Consider the following 23,707-nt stretch of genomic DNA (forward strand, 5'->3'; position numbering starts at 1 on the left):
TCCCGGGTTCCGCCATTCAAGCACGACCGCGGTGCAAGGGCTCATCCTCCAGTCCATCCGCATCTCTCTCAGGACTCCCGGTGCTAGCGCCGCCACCAGTGCGCATTCGTTGATTGTGCTCCATCTGCTCGCGGAAAGCGTTATTGCCCGTACTCGACGGCTGCAGCGGCGCAGGAACTTGGACCGAGGAAAAGGTATCCTGCCTCCGTGAGGCTTGCGATGAATATCCGGTCTCCAAGTCCAGATTGCCACGGTTTGAAAACTCTGGCTTTGTGTGTCGTGGACCTCCTGCGCCATTGTTGGTATTGAAATCCATTTCGTAGCGTGAATCATCGTCTTCTTCGCCGGAGACGGGGACTCGGTCGGATAGAACTTCGAGTGTTTCGCTGTCGACGAGGACTTTGCCCCGCACGGGTCTGCGGATTGGTGTTCCCCATGTGCGCATTGGGTACGCGCGACCCTTCTCCCAGACGTGGTGCACGGGTGGGAAGTATTGGCGGTAGCTGGCCCAGGCCACGAGGATACCGAGCAATGATCCGAAGAGAACATCGAATGGGTGGTGGCGCGCATCCATGATTCTCGACCCGGCGACACACGCGGCTGCAAGTGTCGGTATGAGAACGATGAAAGTTCGCCAGACTTCACCGCGCTGATCCAGGACATGGAGTTTGGCGGCCAGGTAGAGTGACAGGTAGAATAGGCCGGCAAAGCTGCTGGAGGAGTGGCCGGACGGGAATGAGCGAAAGCCATCTTGCATGATGTGCTCGTCTGTTTCGGTGCACAGTGCTTTGGTGGCGAGAGTAAATACCGCAAGGGCGTCGACTTTGGCTGGATCGGGTTTACATCGCGCGATGATGTCGGGTCGAGGCTTACCGATCAAATTCTTGAGAGACCCTGTAATGACGAATGCGGCGCCTTGGGCGAGTAGAAGACCTAACCAGCCGCAGTTGAGTTCCCATAATCGATCCCAGAAGGTGTACTTGGTTCGAGTTCGGGTGGTACGACGATGATGTGAGAAAAGACCATCGAGGAATAAAGTGTAGACGGCGATGACAATTCCAGGGAAGAGGCCGGAAATGACCAGTGCAAGCCATATGGGGATTCGTTCTGGATCGGCGTATGGATATTGTAATGATGCATTGTTGAGAGAGAATGGTTGAGAAAAGGGTGTGACGATTTTGTCGAGGACAGCGTAAATTATTGCCAGAACACTGTTGGTGTTAGATGGGAAATTGACCGTGAAGTCTCCCACAAGATGACCACTCACATTATTATTAAGTAATCGATAACATATCTGTCCAAGAATTAGAATTGGATATTGATATTGATAGAGCAGGACAAGGCTGAGTGAGGGTTCTTTTGATGGGAACTTACGAGACTAAGGCTCGGGTCGGGATTCTCCCCTGGGGCGCGAGGCCTCTACCCTGAAGATCAAGGCGATTAACGAAGCGATCCATGGCTTTTCGGATTTGTTGATTGCCAACTTAATCCAGTGAAATCTTTTGAGACTGTAAACAGTGAATGAAGCATCTGTTAGGAAGCAAAACAGATACACATGCGGCTGAAAGGGAGATGGTACGTAGAAAAAGCCTGAGAGGGTAAGATGGCAGATGTAAGACGAAGAGCAACCACGGGCAGCTTGGCTTGTCTGGTCTTGGTAACAATTTTGGTGTGGGATCTGGAGGGAACGAGATCAAGCTCCTGCTACCGCGTAGAGTGTCGCGTGCCACTGGCAGGGTCTGAACAAGACTGATTGAACTGCCACAGCAAAGAACTTGGAGCTGAAAAACCTCAATGAGCCTGGTCAACATAATTGGCCAAAGCATGGCGGCAAATTGGGTCTCCCTTTGCCAAGAACTGAGCCACCAAAGAGGAGCCTCAGTGACAAAGTCCAGGGGGGCCGAGGGGTCCGGGCTCCCCTAAAAGGCTCGCTTTAGGTGGGAGGTCTCGCAGGTTCACGCCTGAAAGAGATGCCTAATCCTGTGGGAAGGGGTTTGGCGTGCCGGGATATGGAGTCTTGGAAGCTTGGAAGAGGTTACTTATAGGTTGCAGTGGGCGTGGTAGCTTCATCATTCTCAGCAGCTTGAGCCTTTCAAACCATCGAGGCTGTGTTAGGAGCAGCTGTTCTTGTTCATCGGTCTCCGTTTCACAATGACCCTGAAGTAATAATTGCTAGATATAGAAATCCCTGCATACGCTTCAGTCTTGCCCTTCCCCAGGGTTCGTTTCGGCATTCCTTCCCTTCAAGTCGGTGAGGATGATGCTGATGCTGAATCAGTCATCCCAGCGTCAACTCGGTGGTCTAGTGCTCCTATATAGCTGCCTCTTGTACGTTGTTACCAGTACCTGTCTTCTCTCGCTTCCCGCCGACAGTACCTGCGAAATGCTGATCACATAGAAGGAATGCCGTGCACAGTCCTTTTCTGGCCAAGTGTGGTGTCAGTGGCTTTCAATCGCCATCTATCAGTCGCCCATTGCCTATTATTATTCAATGATTTCTCAAGGGAAGACCTAATTCTGCAAGTGTGTAGCTCATCTCCAACATTTGCCTCCAGGCCTTCCTTTCAACCTCGGGTACCCCGTAAAATTTCCATGTCCGGTGGAATGAGCAGCTTGGCAGTCTCAGTGCTTTTGCAGGAACCACAGCGTCTCCTCATGGCCTATGACAAGAAATCCCAAGTCAAGCGCTTATCCGAGGATATTGACAAACTTTGACATCGCCATTGTTCTTTCGGTGGGAACTTGAATGACACACTTGCCTCCCCTATCTAGTGTCTCCCCTCTCCAACCCTGCCTTCGTCAATTTACCCCGCGTCTGAATCGCGTCTCATGCTGGCCAGATGCGCTGGTTGCGTGGTGGAATTGTCCCTAAACTTTGGACAACGAGATAGTATAACTATCCGTGCTAGGTAAGGAACAGATTCTGGGGAGAGAACATTAACTACCCCTCTTCTCTTGCGACCCTGCGATTTCCTCCCTTTTCTTGATATCCAAAACCCATCTAGGAATACCTAGGTACGTCGCTCGCAATTTCCAGTAAACATGGCCGACTACACCAATCTCCCCGATTTTGACAGCCTTCCAAAAGTCAAGGATATGCCCCAGGGTTGCGCCTGGGGAGTCTTTGACAAAGATGGCAAGAAAGATCATCTTGGTTGCCTCAATCTCCTGAGTACCAAAGTCGTACAGGAAGCATTCAAAGAGGCTCGTGACGGAGTCTCCATCTCACTGAATTGGCCCATCGGAGCTATCAAGAAGCCGGGCTTCCTACGTAAAGGGCTTGAACACAAAATCATCTCTTTCAAAGAGTCTCCTTTTGACATTCACGCCTACGACGATGAACTCGAATTCAACACCCAGTGCTCCTCTCAATGGGACTCTCTTGTCCACTTCGCACATCAACCCACGGGCCTCAATTACAACGGTACCAGTCCAGCAAGGACTGACCTCATCCAAGCCTTTGGTGAGGCCGATCTAGACAAGACCCTCCCTACCTTGAACCATTGGCACGACCGTGGCGGCTTAGTCGGTCGTGGAGTTCTCCTCGATTATCGGGCATACGCAGAAGCCAAGGGCATCTCATACGACTGCTTTTCAGCACATGCAATCTCGGTGCAAGACCTGGAGGCTGTGGCAGAGCACCAGGGCACCAAATTCAAGCATGGTGATATCGTGATTGTGCGTTCTGGCTTCACCGAGGACCTAGGTGATGCATCAGCTGAAGAGCAGGAGCAAAAGCTTGGGACTCATAAGGCCGTCGGCGTCAAAGGCAATCGTGAGAGTGCCAAGTGGTTCTGGAATCATCATTTTGCGGCCGTGGCGGGAGATGCCATTGCGTTTGAGGTCCTACCACCGACGATTGAGGATGAGGATAACCGGGAAGGTTCCATTGGCGAGCTTGGTATGTCGTCTCCCTTTCTCTCCCATACCATCTTGATATTCTTGGTTGGCGATCTAGGCTGCTTTCCTAATGCTGATATTCTGTACAGTGCTTCATCAATACTTCCTCTCGCTGTTCGGGCTCAATATCGGAGAGCTGTGGGATTTGAAAGCCCTCGGGGCCCATTGCAAGAAGGTCGGTCGCTACGAGTTCTTGCTCACTAGCGTGCCACTCAATGTCCCTGGTGGCGTTGGTAGCCCTCCGAACGCACTTGCGATCTTCTGAGTTGGATTCGTGGCCTAGAATTGTGGTATTCGAAATTTCTATTGAGCGGATGCGATAGCATTCAGATACCAATTCGAAACCGAAAAACTGTCCTCCAGAAACGGAGCGATGTATTCATCTCCTCATAAGCCAGAAAATACTTGCAATGCGAATGCTTCGTACCGCGTCAGTTGCTGTAAATGTAGAGGATTGCTCGGGCACGACAAATTTGCATAATCTCAGGTGTTGTGACTTTGAGACACTTTTGAAAAATTGTCGTCCGATCATCATTTGCTTCATCCATGAGACACTTTGATATGGAGTTCGAAAAACTTGAGGTACTCTCGTCCTGCTTTCCTACACTTTTTGATTGAAACCTCCCCTCGCTATGCAGAAACCATCAGATGTGTTTCCTTCATCGTGCTTTTCGCTTTCTGAAAATGCGGTGAACAAGAGATGAATGGAGTCTAGCTTGGGCATCGGACCTTCCATCTGAAGTATTCATTCCTTCAATATTGAGCCTTCGTCGAGCCTTCATTCCTCTCGACCAGATCCCCCACTCCCAGCCCACGACCGACCTTAACCTTGACGAGCTTCTCCTTCTTCGCACCCTCAGCACCATTAACCGCACCATTGCCCAAACTCCCCACGGCATCCCCTTCGTCGGCATCCTCGTCCTCCTTCTCCGGCACATCCTTGATCTGCAAGCCCCTCAGATCCATCTTCATGGCATAGGCATCCTCGCCGTCGGCATAGTATTTGCTCTCGACCTTCTCGACCTCGAAGCCCAGCGTGTCACGATACAGATGCAGGGCCGCCACGTTGCTCATGCGGACGTGCAGACTGACGTAGTTGGCGTTGAACACCTCGGCCATGGCCCGCTGGCTCATGCGCATCAGCTTCTCGGCGATCCCCAGCCGTCGGTGCGTCCGCATCACCGACAGCGACGTGATGTGCCCGTGCTGCACCCCGTCCGGCGGGTCTTCTTCCATCTTCGCCAGCACGTACCCTACCACCTTTGGGTAGGTCCCGGGTTTGGTCCCGTTCGTGCCCCGTACCACCGCCACGAAACTCAGTTGTGGCCACGTCAAGGCGTGGTACAGGTAGTATTTCAGGAAGTAGTTTTCAGGGAGGTTCGAGAGGTTGCATTGTTGGATCGATGGCAGGAGCGAGATGTGTGAGGGGAACGAGGATACGGGAAGGACGTCGACCATGGCTGCGGTGGTTTGCTGGGAGATTGGGAGTGAGCCGTGGTTGTTTGGTCTTGAGTGTCTGTGGTGAAGGTGTGGATTGGAAAGATTCAAGATGAAAGTGCCCGCAGGTTCGGATTATCCTCGGAGGATTCTTTTCAAATGACGTACATTTAATTGTTTCGTCTATAAATCTGATGATTGAGCAGAACGAAGCCATCATCCTCTTGATGATTACAAGTCAACATTCTCCATTCATGCTATCGACATTTTCATCCCACCGTTGGCACAAATTACGCTTCCTGTAGTCCATCCGCTCTCTTCTGAGCACAGCATTCCAATGACACCAGCAATTTCATCCGTAAATCCAGGTCTCTTTCCACCCATTCCTTTCTTGACTATCTCATCATACTTTTGACCATCACCACCTGCGCGAGCTCGTGTGGTCTCATCACCGGTATAGGTCATGAGAGGAGCACCGTCCACGTACTTCTGATTGGTCTTCCAGAATTCCTCGCCCGCTTCACTATACATATCTCCCCATACCGGGCCAGGGTTGACAGCATTAACCGTGGCATTCTCTGCAAGTTCTCTTGCCCAAACTCGAGTCATGCCCTCAAGAGCTGCCTTGGTACCAGCATATATGGATTGTGACTCACAGCCAAAGGCGGCAGACACACTGGATACATTGACAATTCTCCCTGACCTATCCGTGGGTAGGTAAGGTTGAACTGCCTGGACCAACAGTAATGGAGCCAGCACATTGACATTGTACTGTTTGTGGAACTCCGTCTCTTCGATTGGACCCAACTTTGGATCATTCAGCAATCTATTGCCAGCAATGCCTGCGTTGTTGATGAGGATGTCAACCTGAAATGAACCGGTGCGAGGATGTGAGAAATGATTTTGTGCGGTCGAGAGAATATGAGGGACACTCCGAGAAGGGTCTGCGAGATCACCCTGGACGGGGACGGCAAGAATATCATGCTGACTGGATAGTTCTTCACAGAGAGCCTTTGTTGGTTTGGTGGAAGAGTCAGAGGTGTAGACTAGGAGTAGGTTACAACCTTTGGCAGCAAGATTGCGAGCGGTGGCTGCTCCGATGCCTGGGATGTGTCAGACAGCGGCGGCATCGTATTGATAATCCCTTGTACCTCTGGAGCCACCCGTAACAATAGCCAATTTACCCTCATGCGGGCGATATGCGGTCTCGCGGGGTACATTGGTGGATGAGAATGTCCGCCTGCTAGAGGTCGGTCGTTGAGCCATGTTGGGAGGGTGAAGAGGACGGAAATGGTAGTTGAGCAGGAGAAGGAGGAGAATCAGATAGACCTTTCAGCTTACAGAGGACACATTCAGATTTATTCGTGGCATCCAACCAACGTGGTTACATTTACAGTGGCACCCAGGATGGGCATATCTGGAGTTTCCCAAACGCGGGGAAGATTTTTGGAGGACGCAACGCGTAGTGGGAAAGAGCGATAGGTCGTAGGCGAAGAGTGGCAGTTGCGGCGACATATGGCACTTCCGACAATCAATCTGTCCTGCACTCACCATCGTACCTTATCTGCTCCTCTGTTGCATTGTTGCATTTCGCGCTGTTCTGTTGATGTGTCCCCTCGTCCCCTCTAGCCACCGCTCATGGACTTTCTCAAGTCTGCGGTCGCATCCGCAATCGCAAAATCCAGCTCCTTTCCTGTGACCATCGGCGATAGGATCGACATCTCAGACTCGATATGGACCGTGCATAATGGAATCAAAAAAGTACGCTGCCTTTGTACATGTCGCTACTTTTCCTACTAACTCCTCTCTAATCTTGCAGGACGACAATTCCCCGTGTTCTCTCTTCACATTCGATATTAACGCGAACAAGGCCCGGCTACCACTGGCTAAGAACGCCGCTCGAAGACTGCGGACCTTACGCCATCCTGGAGTCATAAAAGTCTTCGATGTCATTGAAAATGAAACAAACATTTATATCATCACCGAAAAAGTGTCTCCGCTGGCATGGCATGTGAAGCGCAAGAGTCTAAGTGAAGAAACTGTTAAATGGGGACTCTACACCGTCGCCTCCACTCTCAAGTTTATCAACAACGAGGCATCCTCTGTTCATGGTTCCATTCGAGTCTCTTCTATCTTCACTAGTGAAAGTGGAGAGTGGAAACTTGGTGGATTTGAGGTTCTGAGTTCGATGAATGAGGATGATGCCATAATATACACCTACGCAACCCTGGTCCCAGATGCTAATCGTTATGCCCCTCCAGAGGTAGCAAATGGCGGCTGGTCTGCTATCAAAAAGAATCCTCTTGGTGCTCCGGATGCCTATGGTTTGGGTATACTTGTCTACGAGGCTTTCAATGGCTCATTCATGGGGGCTGATCAACTGGCTCAGGCCAAGAGTGTACCAGCAAGCATGACTCAGTCTTATAAACGCCTTGTTAACGCCAATCCAAAATTGAGACTAACCTCGGGTCAGTTCCTCGATCAAGGAAAGAAGGCAGGTGGTTTTTTCGAGACACCTCTAATCCACATCACGGAAGGCGCTGACAGCCTTGGCTTGAAGAATGAGGAGGAGAGAGAACAATTCCTAGGTGAACTTGACAGTCTCACTGATGATTTCCCTGAAGACTTCTTTAGGATGAAAATCCTTCCGGAATTGCTCAAATCAGTCGAATTCGGTGGTGGCGGTCCCAGTGTCTTTGGTGCCATTATGAAAATTGGCCTTAAAATGTCTGATGACGAATTCGAGGCTAAACTTGCTCCTCTCGTCATACGTCTTTTTGCCAGTCCAGATCGAGCAATGAGAGTCTGTCTTCTTGATAACCTGCCAATCATGGTTGATCGAATTCCTCAGAAGGATATCAATGGTAAGATATGGCCGCTTATGACCACGGGGTTCACAGATACAGCTCCTGCTGTAAGAGAACAAACGGTCAAAGCGGTTTTATCAGTGATATCTAAACTCTCCGATCGAGTTGTCAATGGAGAATTGCTTCGATTCTTGGCCAAAACTGCCAATGACGAACAGCCTGGAATTCGAACAAACACAACTATTTGCCTGGGAAAGATTGCAAAGAATTTGGGAGTTGGTTCAAGAGCAAAGGTTCTGATTGCTGCCTTTTCCCGTTCACTGAGAGATCCTTTCGTTCATGCACGTAATGCTGCATTACTGGCCCTCAGTGCCACTGTGGATGTCTTCACCGAGGAAGATTGTGCCTCCAAAGTCCTGCCTACAGTGTGTATTGCTCTTGTGGATAAGGAAAAGATGGTACGAGATCAAGCAAGCAAGTGTCTTGACATTTATCTTCAGAAAGTACGCAAGTATGTTGCAAACATGCCTGATACTGCTCTTCCACCAGAGCCTGCTACTGGTGCTGCTGGACCGGCACCTTCTGCGAGAATAGGGAACCAAAGTGATAGTGGTTGGGCTGGGTGGGCAATTTCATCCTTCACCAACAAGGTGACTGCAGCCAGGGGTGAGATGACACCCTCAGCAGCCACAAACGGTTCCTCCTTATTACAGACACAATCACTACCCGCATCTGGCTGGACTACTCCTACTATCAATGTCAGTCATGAGCAACGGCCTACAATCTCGTCACGGCCTACCACCTCGCAGACAATAAAAACGTTCACTTCCCAACCTGCCGAACCCGAGGACGTGTTTGAAGATAATGATGACGCAGCCGATGCATGGGGCACTATGGACGATGATGGTGACAACTTCTTTGATGCCTCATCAGCGACTCCAAAGAAGAGCCAGCCAAGTCCATCTGCTCCTGTCACTGCATTTGACGATGGTGGTGAACCAGATTTTGCCGGATGGTTGGCGGCACAATCCAAGTCGAAAACGGCCAAACCATTGCCAAAGGGGTTAGCCAAGACTCCCGGTACATCAGCAAGCACTTTGGGTGTAAGACCAGGCCCTTCTAGAAGTGCCTCTGCAGGCCCTCCAAGTGCTGCAAGTACAGTCAAGAAAACTACGGTCATCCCCTCGCGGAACACAGCTGTCAAGAAAGCGGTGGAAAAAGGAGTGCCGAAACCGAAAGAACCCGAAGTCAATGATGATGACTGGGGTGATGCTTGGGATTGAGAACAACAGCTCGTTTTTGCGTTACCAGCTCCTCATCAAGCCTAGCCCGGCCGTTGAAATATGGACCTCAAAGCTGCCTGTCAAACGCACAAATTGGCCACTTCGAAGCATGGAAGTTGCTCAGCCTTTGAAGCGAGGATATCTGAGCGGAGGCTACTCAACGTCTTTGTATTATGGGTCAGGATGGATGAAAGTCTCCCAACGTCCATTAACCTCCGAGGAAGCTACCCGGCTTGGTCGATTGTGTAGCAATCGGGTCACTGGTACTAGCAAACAATGTTTGGATCTGTCCACTTGTTCCAAACGAAATTATTAATCTCAGTCATGACCATTGTCACAGTTTCACTACAATCAAGTATATAGTCATGGGCCTTCCTGGTCGTGGGAAGTCTCAACTTTTCTGTCGACAAATCCTTTTATGTTTCTGGATTCTTATCGTTCAAGCTGCAACTTCAGTATTGGCCAAACTGCCTACATCGCCGTCATCGTCATCGGAAGAATCATTCTACAGCTGTTTCATCAGCATAATTCCAGCAATGACAGAACATCCCGATTATCATCCCGAACAAGATAGTGATATGTCCAAAGTACTCTCTGTCGACACTGAGCCGACGGGTACTGCAGATGAAGTCAACACAGCCCTACAAGCTGCTCAAGCAGACTGGAAGAAACGAAAGGTTAGTGCTTGTCAACCTGGAATGGTTCATATTAGAACTTGAACACTGCGTTTGAGACCTAGAGTCCGCCATGTGCCTCTAACCAACATGATAGATTTCCACCGCAGAAGCGCTAAATTCTGTCAAGGCTGGAATTGACGAGACGATCCATGAGAACGAAAGCAAGGATCAGAATGTCCAAGCTGGAGGAAAGAAGTGTGGACAAGGACAAGAGGGCAAATCTCAAAAGCAGATGAATAAGTTGTCCGGCTCTCCAGCAGAAGACTCGGTACGCAAGCCATACGTACCACCTTATCGACTGCGATCGTCTTCACAAAATGCGATGATTGAACGATCGATACTCGAACACCTTCCGGCTCCTCGCCCGAGAAATGGGAACTCCCTCGAAACCCATGCAACACATTCTCCTTGGAACAATAATAACTTGCATGGAAGCTATGGTACAGGGGCGGACGCATCTCTTGCTACGCATGAAGCAGAAGCCCATGTTCGAATGCTTGCTTGGGAGAATTGGGCATTACGAAATGTGCTAATGTATCAATACGGGTGGAATCGACAGGGTATCGACTATGCATTAGACATTGAGAGACAAATATTGGCAGCTGGGGCTCCCGCGAGTGGCTTCAATCATGGTTGATTGGACTTTTATTCGTTGTCGCAGTGACAATATGTAGTTAGTCTTGGACTTGTTGGTCCCATCTAGCTAGAGCTAGTCGACAGAGAACTCTTGAAGGACCAGCTTCCGTGCTTGAAGTATTGTTCTCATCAACAAGTTTCCCGCACTGGCATTGACATTGGTAACAACATCCACCAGTAGGTAGTATAGCTTAGCCATGAAGTCGATAAGCATAACTCACAGCCTCCCATCAACAACCATGGCCCTCATGACCTCAATTGTCTTTTCGACAGCCATCTTCGCGATCTTCCACTCCTGCTTCTTCCTGTCTTCCAGCCCCTGGGCATCCAACTCGGGATGTAACCACTCAAAAGCATAAGTCATGTACAACTCGCCCTCGGCGCCCTCGCTAATGATATTCATGACCTTGGAGCCATCCCCCTGGTGGAACTCGACCTTCATGGGCGCGAAGGCAATGCAGCGCTCCTGGACGCGTCGGTTGCCCTCGCGGAACACGACCTCGCGCACCGTCACGGGCTGGCCGTGCTCGGTCGTCGATTCCGAGATCACGTCCGTCGACACGATCGCTCCGCCCACGAAGTCCTGCCCCGCGCGGATCTTCTTCTCCAGTCCCGCCCATACTTGTGCGTAGCTCAGTTTGGGTGTCGTGGAGGCTGGGTTGATGGCTGCTGTGTAGGCGATGTAGTTGGCTGGTGTGGGCGGCGCCATGATTGTATTTTCTTGGGAAGATGTAACTTGAAGTGTTGATGGGTGGGTGAGTGGGTTGAATTTGATCTAGATATTGGGCTCGTCTCGACGGATAGAAGTATTTCCCTTTCTCCAGACGTATAGAGGCAGTGACTTCCAGATATTTGATGTTTCCGTCTGGACAGCGATCAAATGATCAGGTGAGATGATATTGAGTCTTGGTTGGTGGGCTGTCGGAGCTGATTACCTAAGGGACTTACAAGGTGCTGATTGAGGGGCACGACTTGGGTGGTGCGTCAGGCTTTGCTGGGTAGCTGCTCACTCAGGTATTTCTTCAGGTCGGTGCATCGGAGTTTGAACCATTCAGACTCGGTCGCCGGCGTCGGTAGATGCAGCTACGGAGCAGTAGGTGATATCAAATAGCAAGTCTGGTTCAAGTGCCTGCCAGTGATGCTGTGGTTGCAAAGGACGGGTGCGGATTAACTTCTCCCCCACCTTGGATGACGTAACTCAGTGTACTTATTGCGCCTTGGATTTCTCACACATATTGAAGTACCTGCTCGTTGTCCTCCATCTACCAGTTATTCATCTGGCATTGAAACTCGACTTAGGATCCATGCCTATGTGTTGAAAAGGCCCCCATACCGTCTTTAATCTCTGGATGATCCGCTCTTTGCGCCAATTCACCACGATTCTAGAATGACCTCACCCCACGGTTGACCACATTGTTGTCAGCAGCCCTACCAAGGTAATCCACAGCAGTGATCTTCTATTCTCAATACTTCCAGGTCCGGATCAGCAGTATCGACCAATACTGCTTCTCCAAGAACCTTTTAGCTCGTTTTCTGCCTGGACTCTGCGTCTGGAGTCACATCCGAATGGCCCTCTATTGTGTCAGCAACCCGGACTCCACAGCGCCACCACCATCCAAAAAATACGCCCTGGCCAATTACAGACAATGTTGCCCTTATCGATAAGGATCTTATGAACCTATTCCCAACTGGACCATGGAGTAGACTTTCAAGTTGGGAGAGCCGCTCGCGAGTCATCGGCCGCTCTAACGTAGGTTGGAGACCAGCAAGCCAGGTACGTAGAGGGCCTTTTCCTCATTTATTGTTGTTTCGTATCCGGATAAGCTCGTTGAAAGCTTGTCCTGAAAGTCATATATCCCCAATGTCCCACTCATTCTACGGCTATCCCTCATTAAATACGTGAATTATATTCCGTCCTGGACCATCAGAATAATTCGTCCACCATGACTGCACCAGTCCTCGTCGAGGAGGTTGCTGTCCAGGAGAAACCGAAACGGACTCGTAAATCGCATAACAAAGTCCGAAGTGGATGTTTGACTTGCAAGTATGTGAGACAAAAACAATCATATACATTACTCTAACATGCAGAAACTAGAATCCGCCGAAAGAAATGTGGTGAAGAAAAGCCCTTTTGCAAACGGTGTACCAGCACAGGTCGAAAATGTGACGGTTATCCAACACTCTCTCCACCAGAGACTTCTTCATCGGGAGATTCGCCAGACACAGTACTCGAACCGGGCTCGAAGAGATTCAAGACCAACAACACAATTGCCATTCCACGACATCAGACAACCGGACGGGGCCTGTGCGGCAATAATAACGACCAACTGAAACGGATATGGCGAAGTCCATCCTCCGTGCGCTTCGACGACGATGGAGAATTCTACTGTTTTGATTTCTTCCGCTCCCGCACCGGCCCCGAGTTTGCGGCCTACTTTGACAGCTCCATGTGGCGATCATACGCCATCCGCGCGTGTCTGCAGTATCCGACTGTCCTAGCCGTCGCCGCAGCGGTTGGCGCTGCACATCGGCGTTTCGAGCTAGGTATCTCGCCCGAAGCTTTCGAGTTCTGCGATATCTCGGACAAACTGTATCAGCGGGCCATTCGCAAGTTATCGGAGGATATGGCCTCTAATATTCCCAACGCTGCCGAGATCAACATGCTGGCTATGAAGCTCATGGCTGTGTATGATACTTTCCAGGGCGATATGGATCGTGCACAGGCCCATATGACGGCGGGGTTAAAGGGCCTGCTAAGTCGGAATTTCAAGACGACTTATACTGACACCCAATATCGGACTGTAGATATCAACTACGAGAGCTTGAGGAGGCTTTTTCTCAAGATTGAACTCGAGTCGGTTCGTCTCTTTGGTGGTGCATGTACTATATTGAGCGACCCTGAAGATTGGAATCCACCGGAGAATGAGATCAACAACGATATCGACCCCTTCGGAGCCCCTTATGTGACGCCTCCTACACCATTCCACATACCAGATCCGGTTCCATACCCGATTCCAAGGGCATTTAATTCGCTCCACCAAGCCCGTGACGTTCTCTTCACCGAAGCCAAATGGATCTGGCATACATGGGGCCTTCTCGAACGGGGGGTTCTTTCCGGATCCGGATTTCGACGTCAACAGATCCACATCTCGCGATGTCTGCAGTGGTCGATGGCATATGCCGAGTACACGAAGATGGACATCGCCCAACGGCGGACGCAGGACAAACACGCAGCACATTTGCTGAAAACCTATCGTGAGGCAGTTTATCTCCTGCTTTTGACGCAGATGGCATTCCACGAACCGGAAACGGGTGCTAAGATTGTGCCCCTCTGTGACCCGCCTGAGACGTGTGACTGCCATCGTTCGTGTCGAACATATGCGGAGCGGCGAGAAGCTTTGAATGCACATTTCGCCCGTCTACTCGTCCTCGCCGAGAGTATTTTCAATGCCTCGTCATTCTTTGCGTACGAGGAGCATGCTCTGAGTGTCGACTCGGGCATTGGCCCACCACTCTACGTCGGCACATCAAATTGTCGTTCGACCAAGGTGAGGCACCAGGTGACCAATCTTCTCGAGAAATCCGAGATCCAACACCGTATCTGGGACACTCTTGGTGTCTACTCCATCGCTGAAAAGGTTTCTACACTCGAAGAACATGCCGTTATCAGTTGTGGTGCTGTTTCAGCAGCCCTTGAACCTAAATGGGTGGATATCACATTCTTTATCGACGAGAGGCGTGTCTTGTTGAGATATTGTACCCCTGACAGGGAAGGGATTGGTGGCAAGATTCGTGGTACGGGAATTGTCGTTGATGAGTTTGGTAGGGGTAGTGGCAGTGGTGGGCTTGTTTGGACTCAGCAATGGATTGCTTTTTGATTTCTCTTAATCCGGAGATGGAAAACGGCGATCCATATGATAAAAGCTCGCACAGCTCAAATTCAGGAAGTGATATGGAAACACCCGGACGAAACTCCTACCTCAAAAACCTGCCATCATGAAGGACCCATGGTCAGACAGGACCAGCATCGCAATCCAGACTGTAAAATCTTGATACTTCTCGGCTCCTTCTTGGTATCAGATTGACCTATATGATAACAGACGAGTATGTTGAGCACTTCACGATAGCCGTTGGTTTGATGGAAGCTCAGACCTCGACGGAGCATTTCTCGGAAACAAACATCTACATGCAAGAAGCTAAGCATTGACAACTACCCTTTAACGGCTCTACCCCTTCTTGGTTCCCCCCCATAGGAACAACCTTGAAACACACGGAGCGAGATCCGTATAACTTCAAGCACATTCGCCTATACAACGGGCCAAGCCGGGGACGGTCGATCATACAGATCTTGTTACAGAATTGTTGATCTGGAATATCATGTCTGAGAATGCTGCTTGATCAGGAAGGTCGGCAGTTGTGAATTGTTTTCGTTGTTCTGGAGTGGCTACGCTCCCGTGATGAAGGCTTCTCCGCCCCCTGAGAAGCCGCGGAGCAATGCAATGGACATCGTCGATGGACACCCGTGAAAGGATTGGATCCTTGTGTAGGAAAAGCTCGTGCGCAAGAGCTTGTGTGGCTGGATGTCTCCTGCCGCGCCTACGCTACTATGATTTTGTGGCTGACACTCTATAAGTGATGGTTGTGGTAGGGAAAATGTCCCGATTCTACCACGGTGCAAATGGTGCAGGCGCGAAGTAGGATCTAGATAGGCAGCCTTTGATCGATGAAGATGGAGAATCGTATTACATGAAGACTGACATTTTCACGTGCTCGAACTCGGATGTCTGTCGTAGGTACGTGCCTGCTACATCCTGTTTATCCGAGCACTTTAGGTAGAGAAGCAATGGCAAATGAACGAAGGTGTATGCAGTACTCGTACGGAGTGATCTTAACTGACCAATTTGGCCATATTCAAATTGCCAAGGCCACGTGCAAGGATTTGACGTTTCAATTGGTCTGAATTGGACAATTTCAACATCTCATCTCGCTGGATTCAGTCAAGACTCGAAAGATCCGTACAGACTTCATCCCGGTCGATAGCGAGATGCATCTCCAGCCACGCTTAGACTTCCCGTCGGCATAAGCGAAAGCCACAGCCCCAGGTAGCCAACCACATAGCGACCTTCCAGACCTCAACTGCTTCACCTCCACCGGGGTAAGAAGTCTGTTCACCAACAAAGAGGAAATGTGTCGTGTGCTCACTTGCCTACAATGGCAAAGAGAATACACGTCTTCGTCCCCAGCTCTCCCACCCAAATACCTGGGTTATTTGTCGAATTTTTGAACCTCAAAAGCTACATCCCACGCAATCTCGAGCTCAAGCTTTTTGCCTTGCTGAACCACCAAGGAAACAAGCTCGAAGTTGATCAAAACGTGCCTCGATTCATCACTACCATTGGTTCTTCCAACGTCATGTCCTGAAAAATTCACCCTCTGGGTCAGATGAGATCCGCCATCCAAGCACTTGGCGGAGATCTTGGCCTGCAAGCGGACAACTTGGCCTCGTCGAAAGCTGCCTCAGAACATGTTCCCTAGCTGGGTTGCACGTCGCAAGATTCGAGTTTTCAATTATGGGTCTCGTGAAAGAACATGAACTCCCAGACTGCGAGGATTGTCCGGACCCACGACCGGAGTGATATTGAGCACTGAGCACATACTCGGTCAACGTTCGAACGAGAACCCCGCCATCCATGTCACAGGATGAACAATCCTGAAAATCATGCTCGGTGGTGGCCGTTGTGTGAAGCTTGGGATCCGCTGTTCTTGACCTTAGCTATTTAACACGCTTTCTGGGTCTCTTCTCGACGGTTCTCTTCTTGCTACCACAAGCACACAAGAATATTTTTATCTTTCTCGTCTCTTCAGTGAAGGGCTAATCTGGTCGTCATGGCGCCAGCAATCACCGCGAAATATGATTGGATCCTTGCCATAACCAGCATAGCATTTGTTTTCAGTGCTTTCGGTAACGGAGCGAACGATGTTGCCAATTCCTATGCCACCTCGGTGGCCGCTCGGACCCTTACTATGCCGCAGGTCGGCTTCCTTTCCATGATCACTGAGTTTATTGGTGCTGTCGGTCTAGGCGCTCGAGTCACCAACACAATTAAGAATGGCATAATTAACATCGACCGCTTCCAAGGCTCTCCTGGTGCCTTGATGCTCACAATGGGCTGCGTTGAGGTGGGCTCAGCCTCATGGTTGATGGTAGCCACACGTCTTGGTATGCCAGTAAGCACGACACAGACTGTCGTCGGTAGTCTTATAGGTGCAGGGTTTGCAGCCCAGGCTTCTGTCAAGTGGGCATGGTCATCAGGGAGTGTCTCCCAAGTTGCTGCGTCTTGGGGTATTGCTCCACTGATTGCTGCTTGCTTCTCCGCTATCATCTTCGGTGCAGTCAAATACTCCGTGCTTGAACGGAAGGAGCCTTTCAAATGGGCGATGAGACTCATTCCATTCTATTTTGCAACAACTGCTGCTATCCTAGCGCTCTTCATTGTTGTCGAAACACCAACTGCACCCTCTCTAGAAGAATTTGGTGTCGGAAAGGCAGTTGGGATTGTCCTGGGGGTGTGGGTTGGTATGTTGGGCGTTTGTTATGTGTTCTTCGTTCCATACTTTGAGCGACGGCTCATCAAGGAGGATTCACGTGTCAAGTTCTATCATATCCCACTTGGGCCACTGCTACGCCGGGAAAACCCACCTCTCTACTTCCCTGCAAAGGAAAGCAAGTTTGTCATCGACTATTATGAGGATCCATACGCCGAGACGGAACAAGCATCCTCGGTCAATTCTCTCAAAGAGCAGAGACCCTCAACTGGCGATGAAGTACAAACGACTTCAGACGCATCAACTCTGGAGAAGGGACATATTGGCATCAATAATGCCCAGTCGGGTGCTGCCGTATCAAAGAGACCACCAACCCCATATCAACGATTCCTCGATCCTGTTAGACATCTCCCTTGGACTAATCCCCAAAGGTGGTATGGCTATCTCAAGTTCGGTCTCCTCCAAGGTGTTACACGTGACTGTGTTTCTCACGACTCGGCCAAACTTCGAGAAATTCATGCTCGAGCTTCCAAATACGATGTCAGAATCGAACATTTATGGACGTACTGTCAAGTCGCCAGTGCAATGTTGATGTCCATTGCTCATGGTAGTAATGATGTTGCGAACGCTGTCGGTCCGTGGGCGGCTGTCTATCAGACCTACTTAGCTGGCGAGGTTTCAACAACATCTCCAACACCTGTGTGGTTCCTTGTCATTGCAGGTTTTCTCCTTGGTGCTGGCTTTTGGGTAAGTTTGTCTCCTCTCACTTGTCCTTCATGACGACACGTCACAACTTATACGACATATGCTCCGCATCTTGTCTCATTTTAGAGTGTCTTACTGACTGGTGTTCTTCCTTAGTTCTATGGCTACCATATCATCAGGGCTATGGGCAACAAGATCACTCAGATGTCCCCAACAAGGGGTTTCAGTGTTGAGCTTGGTGCAGCAATTACTGTCCTCTTGGCATCGCGCCTCTCCCTGCCGGTCTCTACCACTCAAGTTCTGACAGGGAGCACGCTAGGCGTTGCTCTAATGAACTATGACTTAGGAGCCGTCAACTGGGGACAACTTGCTTTTATCTTTATGGGTTGGGTGTTGACACTGCCAATCGCGGGTCTGGTTTCTGGCTTGATGTGTCTCATGGCGCTGAACACACCTCACTTCTGAACGAATCATGTAGACAAGTGACGGTGCTGGGGTTATGTGCAGGTAAGAACAATAGATTCAGGGCATTGAGAAAGGAGTCAGTCGATTTTTGCAGCCGCTGGGACTGCAGCAAGCGAGGCGTTTGGTAGACGGCCATGGTGTACTGGGCAGAAGTGACGCGTGTTGATCCTATGATTTTGAGTTTTATGTCATTGCTAGAAGACAAATGAGTCTTGTCTGAATATTTGAAGACAGGTAGGAGGCCGGAGATGAATGATGTCAATTCTTGGTGTGGAAAGGGGTATTGAAGGGAGACATTCCAACCATATCAAGACCCCAACACAAACTATCCACTTCTCCTGCTAAGCACATGCGTGTTAGATTTGTGAGATCCATTTAGCATGTTAGCATTCACCGACTGAGAGATACACGAAGTTCGCAAAATCATGTGTTCGAGTTTTCTAAGAACAACGGATTCCGGTTTCAACCAAGCGACAAAGACACAGTAAGATACGTCCACAAGCTATTCTTTGTCTCACATGACACCGACTCATATCGGACTTCCATTGAAAGATATCCAATGTTTTAGCTGCGATCAACAAACCCTCGTTAAGTCCCCACGACATTATCCTCAGCCGTTGTATGCCGCAAGGCTGTCTGTCTGTCTGCTTGTCTATCACCATGCCGCCGTCCGCCCTGCGATTCCGACCCTACCACCACGGGACATCAGTAGACTCAATCGATTCCGGTCCACGCACGCCCAAATCCCCTCGAGGAGCCTACACAGGGGAACCCGTCCCCTTCCGACAACAACACAAAGCCATCCAGTCCAAAAGGATCCTCCTCGCCCTGCTCACCCTCCTGACAGTAAGCAGCGCACTCCTGTACTTCGTCCCACAACTGCGCATCGCCATCCCCGGGCTGCGACTCATCCCCTCCAAGGCCTCACTATCATGGCCGGCCTACCCTCCCGCAATCGCTGCACAACAACAGCAAAAGCAACAACAAAAGCAAGACTCCTTCGTGCCGGACTTCCCACTGTACGAAATGACGTTCAAAGACGTCCACCCGTTCCAGCAAAAGGGCAAAGCCGCCGACAGCGCATGGTCCAACATGTTCCCGCACGGTGGGGGCAGCATCGCGGTCAAAAATCCCCGGAAGTTCGGCTTGCCGCCCAGTATGATCGCGTTGGACGCCGCGGGGAACAATGTCTCGGACACGGAGATCTATGAGGTTTCGGTGATACGGCAGTTGGGCTGTCTGGTGAGTTAGATGAAATTGCAGGAGGAATCCCCATGCCCCGTTTTTTCTTTCGCGGGACCAAAATTATTGGCTGATGCTGACGTTTGTCCCGCTGTCGATAAAGTCGCTCCTCAGGCGCATCCTCATGGACTACGAAGACCACGTCGAGCCGCAGGTCCAGACGCAGACGCACGCGTTCCACTGTCTCGACCACGGTAAGCTAATCATCAGAGAAACTCTTCGCACCTAGCATGCGTATATCCTGAGAAAAGTGCATCTGCTAACGCATACGGTGTCCTGTCATGCAGTGCGACAAGCAGTACTCTGCGCCTCGGACACGAGTCTCGAGCCCATCAACGACAGGGAAAGTAGACCCTATCCGGACGTGATGGGCAGCTCCAAGGGCGCGACGTCCGGATTCAAGTCCGCCCGCCACATGTGCAGGAAATGGAACGAGGTCCGGGACTGGATGGAGATCAATCGGGCCGCGGATCTATGATGGCCTGGAGAAGCTGGGTATGAAAGCAATGAGATGCGGCAGACCAGCTGGAGCTTGTTTCTCGATGATGAAGAGCCTCGCGTGAATCATAATGATGGCCAGAGCAGGATGAAGGCTATTTTGAACGGCTGAACATGTGGCCAAGAGTCGATGGCGGCCGTTGACGTTCGGGAACGTAAAGGATGGACTTATCTTTGATGTCAGGAACCACTTCACCTTTCTTTTAACCAGAGGCTGAATCCTCTAGGTCACGAATGTAGATTGGTTGTATAACTAAGCCGCGGTAAAATCAAGCATTTGTAGAGACCACGACTGTCGCAGCATTTGACCAGTGCTGAGAACAGCAGCAAATAGGACGAGGAGGAGAAATAAATGCCCGGGCATTTAATTTAGTAGCCTAGAATCGAGAACAGCGTCCAGCCATGCACGTGACCCTATTCTAATTCAAACACACAAAAGAAAATCAAGATGTTCTCTCAGCCCAAAATCTCTACCTCCGAAATGTGCAGAAAAAGAAAAAGAAAAAACCTTCCCAATGCCATTTCGAACCCACGACATCACGAAACGTGGGCCAAAAAATGCCAAAAAAACTTTTAGCACTCTTTGAGAAGCGTGTCATCCTTAGTGCAGGGGCCATGCTAATCTTCTCTGTATCGTTTCAAATTGACCAAATGGACCGAAGTCCAACCAGAAATTGGGAGGTTGTAAAATAAGTAGTGGTGGTTATTGAAGGTCACGTGGGCGGAGATTCGCGCCTATCCGTGGCGGGTTAGCGGCCGCGGGGGCCCATTTCTATGCCTGACAGCCTGAGGCCAACAATTGCTATTTAATTTGGATATCCTTCACTTTGGCATGGTTTGGTCCACGTGTCAATTAAAGCTCAGAGATATTCTGTTCCGGGTTTCTATGGGCTTGGTCTATGCGGATTCAAGAGGCGTGAAATCACCCGTGCGTCTGCCTTGGATGTGCGCCTGCCTTGGCAGGGCGGTCCAGAATGGCGCCTTCTGCTTTGAATATTTCACAAGATAGTTCAGGAAGGAGGACACGGGCGAGCCTACGTGGATGGGAAGACCAGTGTCCAAAGCTGCGAGTTATTCAAACACGGTTTGCTAATGCCTATATCATAAAAGCCGGCCAGGAATACCAACGTACCCTGGTTGGGTGAACCCTGCAGGTCCAACTGACTTTCAGCCTTGTCCATTCCCCTTGAGCATTTGCCGCTGCAGCTCAAGTGTTGTTTCAGCATGTATCTCGCGACTGCGAATGCTTGAACCATCCGATCCGAAATAGCGCTTCCATCCCCCTAACTTCAGAAGAGTGTGAAAAAGTAGACTTCCGGCTGCTGAGTCTCAAGAAAATTGGTAGATCAAGACATTTCAGGCTGTGGTTCAGCGGCCGGAATATTGTTTTGGTTCGGGTTCTGGAACCTGGCATAGGAGCTATAACTTGCGGATAAGCGTAGCTAAAAGAGGCTGAGAATAGAGCCTTGGTCACACTGAGTCCTCTCTTACCTATGCGACACTAAACTTCAACGCAAAGGCAACCCGGGCACCCCGGTCACTCAGCCTTCACCAGTAGTGAATTCTCTCGACAGCATAAATACCACAAGTTCCCCAGTTTCCGTCACCAAATTCAACTGGTTCCTAAACAACAAATTTTGGCCGCGATGGACTTCAAGGCTGTTGAAGAAAAAACCCTTCGATGGAGTTATCTAAAACGCGGGTTTTCACTTGCTCCGACTGTACCATTGACCCCGGAATTGGGATAGAAGGTGGGTTGAAAAGTTTTTGTCGTGTTGTGGGTTCGAGTCTCGGTGTGGGTAAAAAGAATTTCTCTAGTTTTATACTTAAAGGGAAAGTGTATATTGTATGTAGCCTTTGCATTTCGGCGGGGGAATAGTGAACTAGGAGTCTTGCTCGCGACCTAGAAGTCAAGTCAACTGATACCAAAATCTCTGATTTCCTAGGACTATCGTCAGGCTATAATGCTCCCAATGCAATATATATCCAATCCTGCAGTTCAGTTGTGCGGCCATTTCTTCTCTGAAATGGGTGGTGCTGTAGTTTGTCTGAGAGTTTATGGTTCGACGGCTCTGTGGGCAAATGCCGACCATTAACTGCAGGTGAGGGTTAACAGCGTTGACTGCGCAGGTGGATATATCTTCCATGGTCCATTGTTTACAAGCATTGCAGTTATATTGTCTGGTCTTGTTGTGTCCACTCACTAATGCTTTGAAGTTGTATCTCTTTCACCGGTCAACGAAGCACAGGAGGGGCTCAATATAGAAATGCACGCTAACTCGACCATATCGCGAACGAATCAAGGATTGCTTCGGATCAAACATCAAGAAACCCACTAAGCGGCATGGAAATGTGACAGCGAACGAAGGGAATTGCATGAGAGGCGACGTTGACAACACGCAACAGGCGAGCTACGGTGGGTATGAACGGCTACTTAAACCAAGGGAAGGGTGGAAATTAAAGTTGCCGGCAGTCAAAAGCCGACGGGTATTGTCGAGCTGATTGACCCACACGACCATCGGCAACCCAATTTCACACTTTGGTTTCTCGGGTTCTCGGGTATCTTGTCATTACCCGGTCGGCTATTCCCTATTGCTGTGGATCCTGCAGCCTCTAGTGAGCTGGGGTATCAACGTCGCCCTATCGAGGCGATACATACTGTACGAATCACGTTGAAAGCGAACAGTCTCGATTTCAGCTGACATGGACATCTTTGAACGGTCTGGGCTCCCAACGTGCGTTCATTCCTAATTTGCGGTGAGGGTACCAAAGGATAATTTCACCGAGTGCGGGGGTCAGCGCCCCCAAAGGCTTGTGGGAATTTCCCCGATTCCCAGAGTCACGGAAGTCATGTCCAAGGCCTATTTGGGTGTGGCGGATTAGGAAGGGATACCTGCCGTTCACTGCTAGTCTAGGTGGACGACATCGTATGTGGATAACATCAATGGACCTCGACGCTCAATTACCCTTTTCTTGCGGCTTTTGATATCCGCACATCGAAAACCCAAATTCCCTAAAAAGGTCCTATCGTCGATGAGTTCCATTTGCTGGAAAGGGGAAGTCAAGCACTGGTGAATGGAAGCCTAATCTAAAGACCGTAAGCCGACACGAGCCGAGACATTTTGGAGGGCGGAAGAGGGCTTTGGCGGTGAATGACTTTGCTAGCTCTTTTTTAGTTGAAAGTCTCCAGAAAGGTTGACGATGGCAGGGTTTGTGGAGGGGTTAATAAAGCGCGTAAAATGTTTCCGGGATCCTGGTGCGCCGAATGAAAAGATGCTGGGAGCGAGTACTCGCTAACCAAGGTTCAGACCTCTTAGCTCCCCCAAAATTCACTGCCCAGAAGCAAGCGGGATACCCAGCAGAGTCTAAACGACGGCGTACCCTGGTCTGACCGCGACAAAAGGATACCTTGACCCTGCGGATACTCGAGCAAGCAGTTCGAGCAACTGTAGGGACTCTTTGTGGCGCTTCAAGATCCTTGCCCGTTCCCTGGGTGATCACTCATGAAATC

At 50.1% G+C, this 23,707-nt stretch overlaps 10 protein-coding genes across 10 annotated transcripts; 6 read left to right on the forward strand and 4 right to left on the reverse strand.

Moving 5' to 3' along the window:
* Positions 1–16: 16 nt before the first annotated feature.
* Positions 17–1,457, reverse strand: LTR84_003408 (uncharacterized protein; the record flags this gene model as incomplete). Its single annotated transcript, XM_064846996.1, has 3 exons — positions 17–1,211; positions 1,268–1,294; positions 1,375–1,457. 3 exons carry the CDS (start codon positions 1,455–1,457, stop codon positions 17–19), a joined length of 1,305 nt encoding a protein of 434 aa, XP_064705349.1.
* A 1,585-nt stretch (positions 1,458–3,042) lies between these two features.
* LTR84_003409 (uncharacterized protein) lies at positions 3,043–4,165 on the forward strand (the record flags this gene model as incomplete). The annotated part of the gene is made up of 2 exons (XM_064846997.1): positions 3,043–3,901; positions 3,990–4,165. 2 exons carry the CDS (start codon positions 3,043–3,045, stop codon positions 4,163–4,165), a joined length of 1,035 nt encoding a protein of 344 aa, XP_064705350.1.
* Positions 4,166–4,653: 488 nt separating this feature from the next.
* Positions 4,654–5,358, reverse strand: ARD1_2 (N-terminal acetyltransferase A complex catalytic subunit ard1; the record flags this gene model as incomplete). Its single annotated transcript, XM_064846998.1, has 1 exon — positions 4,654–5,358. The coding sequence occupies one exon, from the start codon at positions 5,356–5,358 to the stop codon at positions 4,654–4,656; it is 705 nt and encodes a 234-aa protein (XP_064705351.1).
* A 231-nt stretch (positions 5,359–5,589) lies between these two features.
* On the reverse strand, positions 5,590–6,603 carry LXR4 (L-xylo-3-hexulose reductase; the record flags this gene model as incomplete). Its single annotated transcript, XM_064846999.1, has 2 exons — positions 5,590–6,440; positions 6,489–6,603. The coding sequence occupies 2 exons, from the start codon at positions 6,601–6,603 to the stop codon at positions 5,590–5,592; spliced, it is 966 nt and encodes a 321-aa protein (XP_064705352.1).
* Positions 6,604–6,975: 372 nt separating this feature from the next.
* On the forward strand, positions 6,976–9,427 carry LTR84_003412 (uncharacterized protein; the record flags this gene model as incomplete). Its single annotated transcript, XM_064847000.1, has 2 exons — positions 6,976–7,098; positions 7,157–9,427. The coding sequence occupies 2 exons, from the start codon at positions 6,976–6,978 to the stop codon at positions 9,425–9,427; spliced, it is 2,394 nt and encodes a 797-aa protein (XP_064705353.1).
* A 365-nt stretch (positions 9,428–9,792) lies between these two features.
* On the forward strand, positions 9,793–10,741 carry LTR84_003413 (uncharacterized protein; the record flags this gene model as incomplete). Its single annotated transcript, XM_064847001.1, has 2 exons — positions 9,793–10,104; positions 10,199–10,741. The coding sequence occupies 2 exons, from the start codon at positions 9,793–9,795 to the stop codon at positions 10,739–10,741; spliced, it is 855 nt and encodes a 284-aa protein (XP_064705354.1).
* Positions 10,742–10,957: 216 nt separating this feature from the next.
* On the reverse strand, positions 10,958–11,449 carry LTR84_003414 (uncharacterized protein; the record flags this gene model as incomplete). The annotated part of the gene is made up of 1 exon (XM_064847002.1): positions 10,958–11,449. The coding sequence occupies one exon, from the start codon at positions 11,447–11,449 to the stop codon at positions 10,958–10,960; it is 492 nt and encodes a 163-aa protein (XP_064705355.1).
* A 1,234-nt stretch (positions 11,450–12,683) lies between these two features.
* LTR84_003415 (uncharacterized protein) lies at positions 12,684–14,618 on the forward strand (the record flags this gene model as incomplete). The annotated part of the gene is made up of 2 exons (XM_064847003.1): positions 12,684–12,784; positions 12,836–14,618. 2 exons carry the CDS (start codon positions 12,684–12,686, stop codon positions 14,616–14,618), a joined length of 1,884 nt encoding a protein of 627 aa, XP_064705356.1.
* Positions 14,619–16,626: 2,008 nt separating this feature from the next.
* LTR84_003416 (uncharacterized protein) lies at positions 16,627–18,456 on the forward strand (the record flags this gene model as incomplete). The annotated part of the gene is made up of 2 exons (XM_064847004.1): positions 16,627–18,033; positions 18,148–18,456. 2 exons carry the CDS (start codon positions 16,627–16,629, stop codon positions 18,454–18,456), a joined length of 1,716 nt encoding a protein of 571 aa, XP_064705357.1.
* Positions 18,457–19,116: 660 nt separating this feature from the next.
* On the forward strand, positions 19,117–19,707 carry LTR84_003417 (uncharacterized protein; the record flags this gene model as incomplete). Its single annotated transcript, XM_064847005.1, has 1 exon — positions 19,117–19,707. The coding sequence occupies one exon, from the start codon at positions 19,117–19,119 to the stop codon at positions 19,705–19,707; it is 591 nt and encodes a 196-aa protein (XP_064705358.1).
* Between the last annotated feature and the right edge of the window lie 4,000 nt (positions 19,708–23,707).

The sequence above is a fragment of the Exophiala bonariae genome, assembly GCF_035927105.1.
Source record: "Exophiala bonariae strain CCFEE 5792 chromosome Unknown scaffold_16, whole genome shotgun sequence".
Classification (NCBI taxonomy): Eukaryota; Fungi; Ascomycota; class Eurotiomycetes; order Chaetothyriales; family Herpotrichiellaceae; genus Exophiala; species Exophiala bonariae.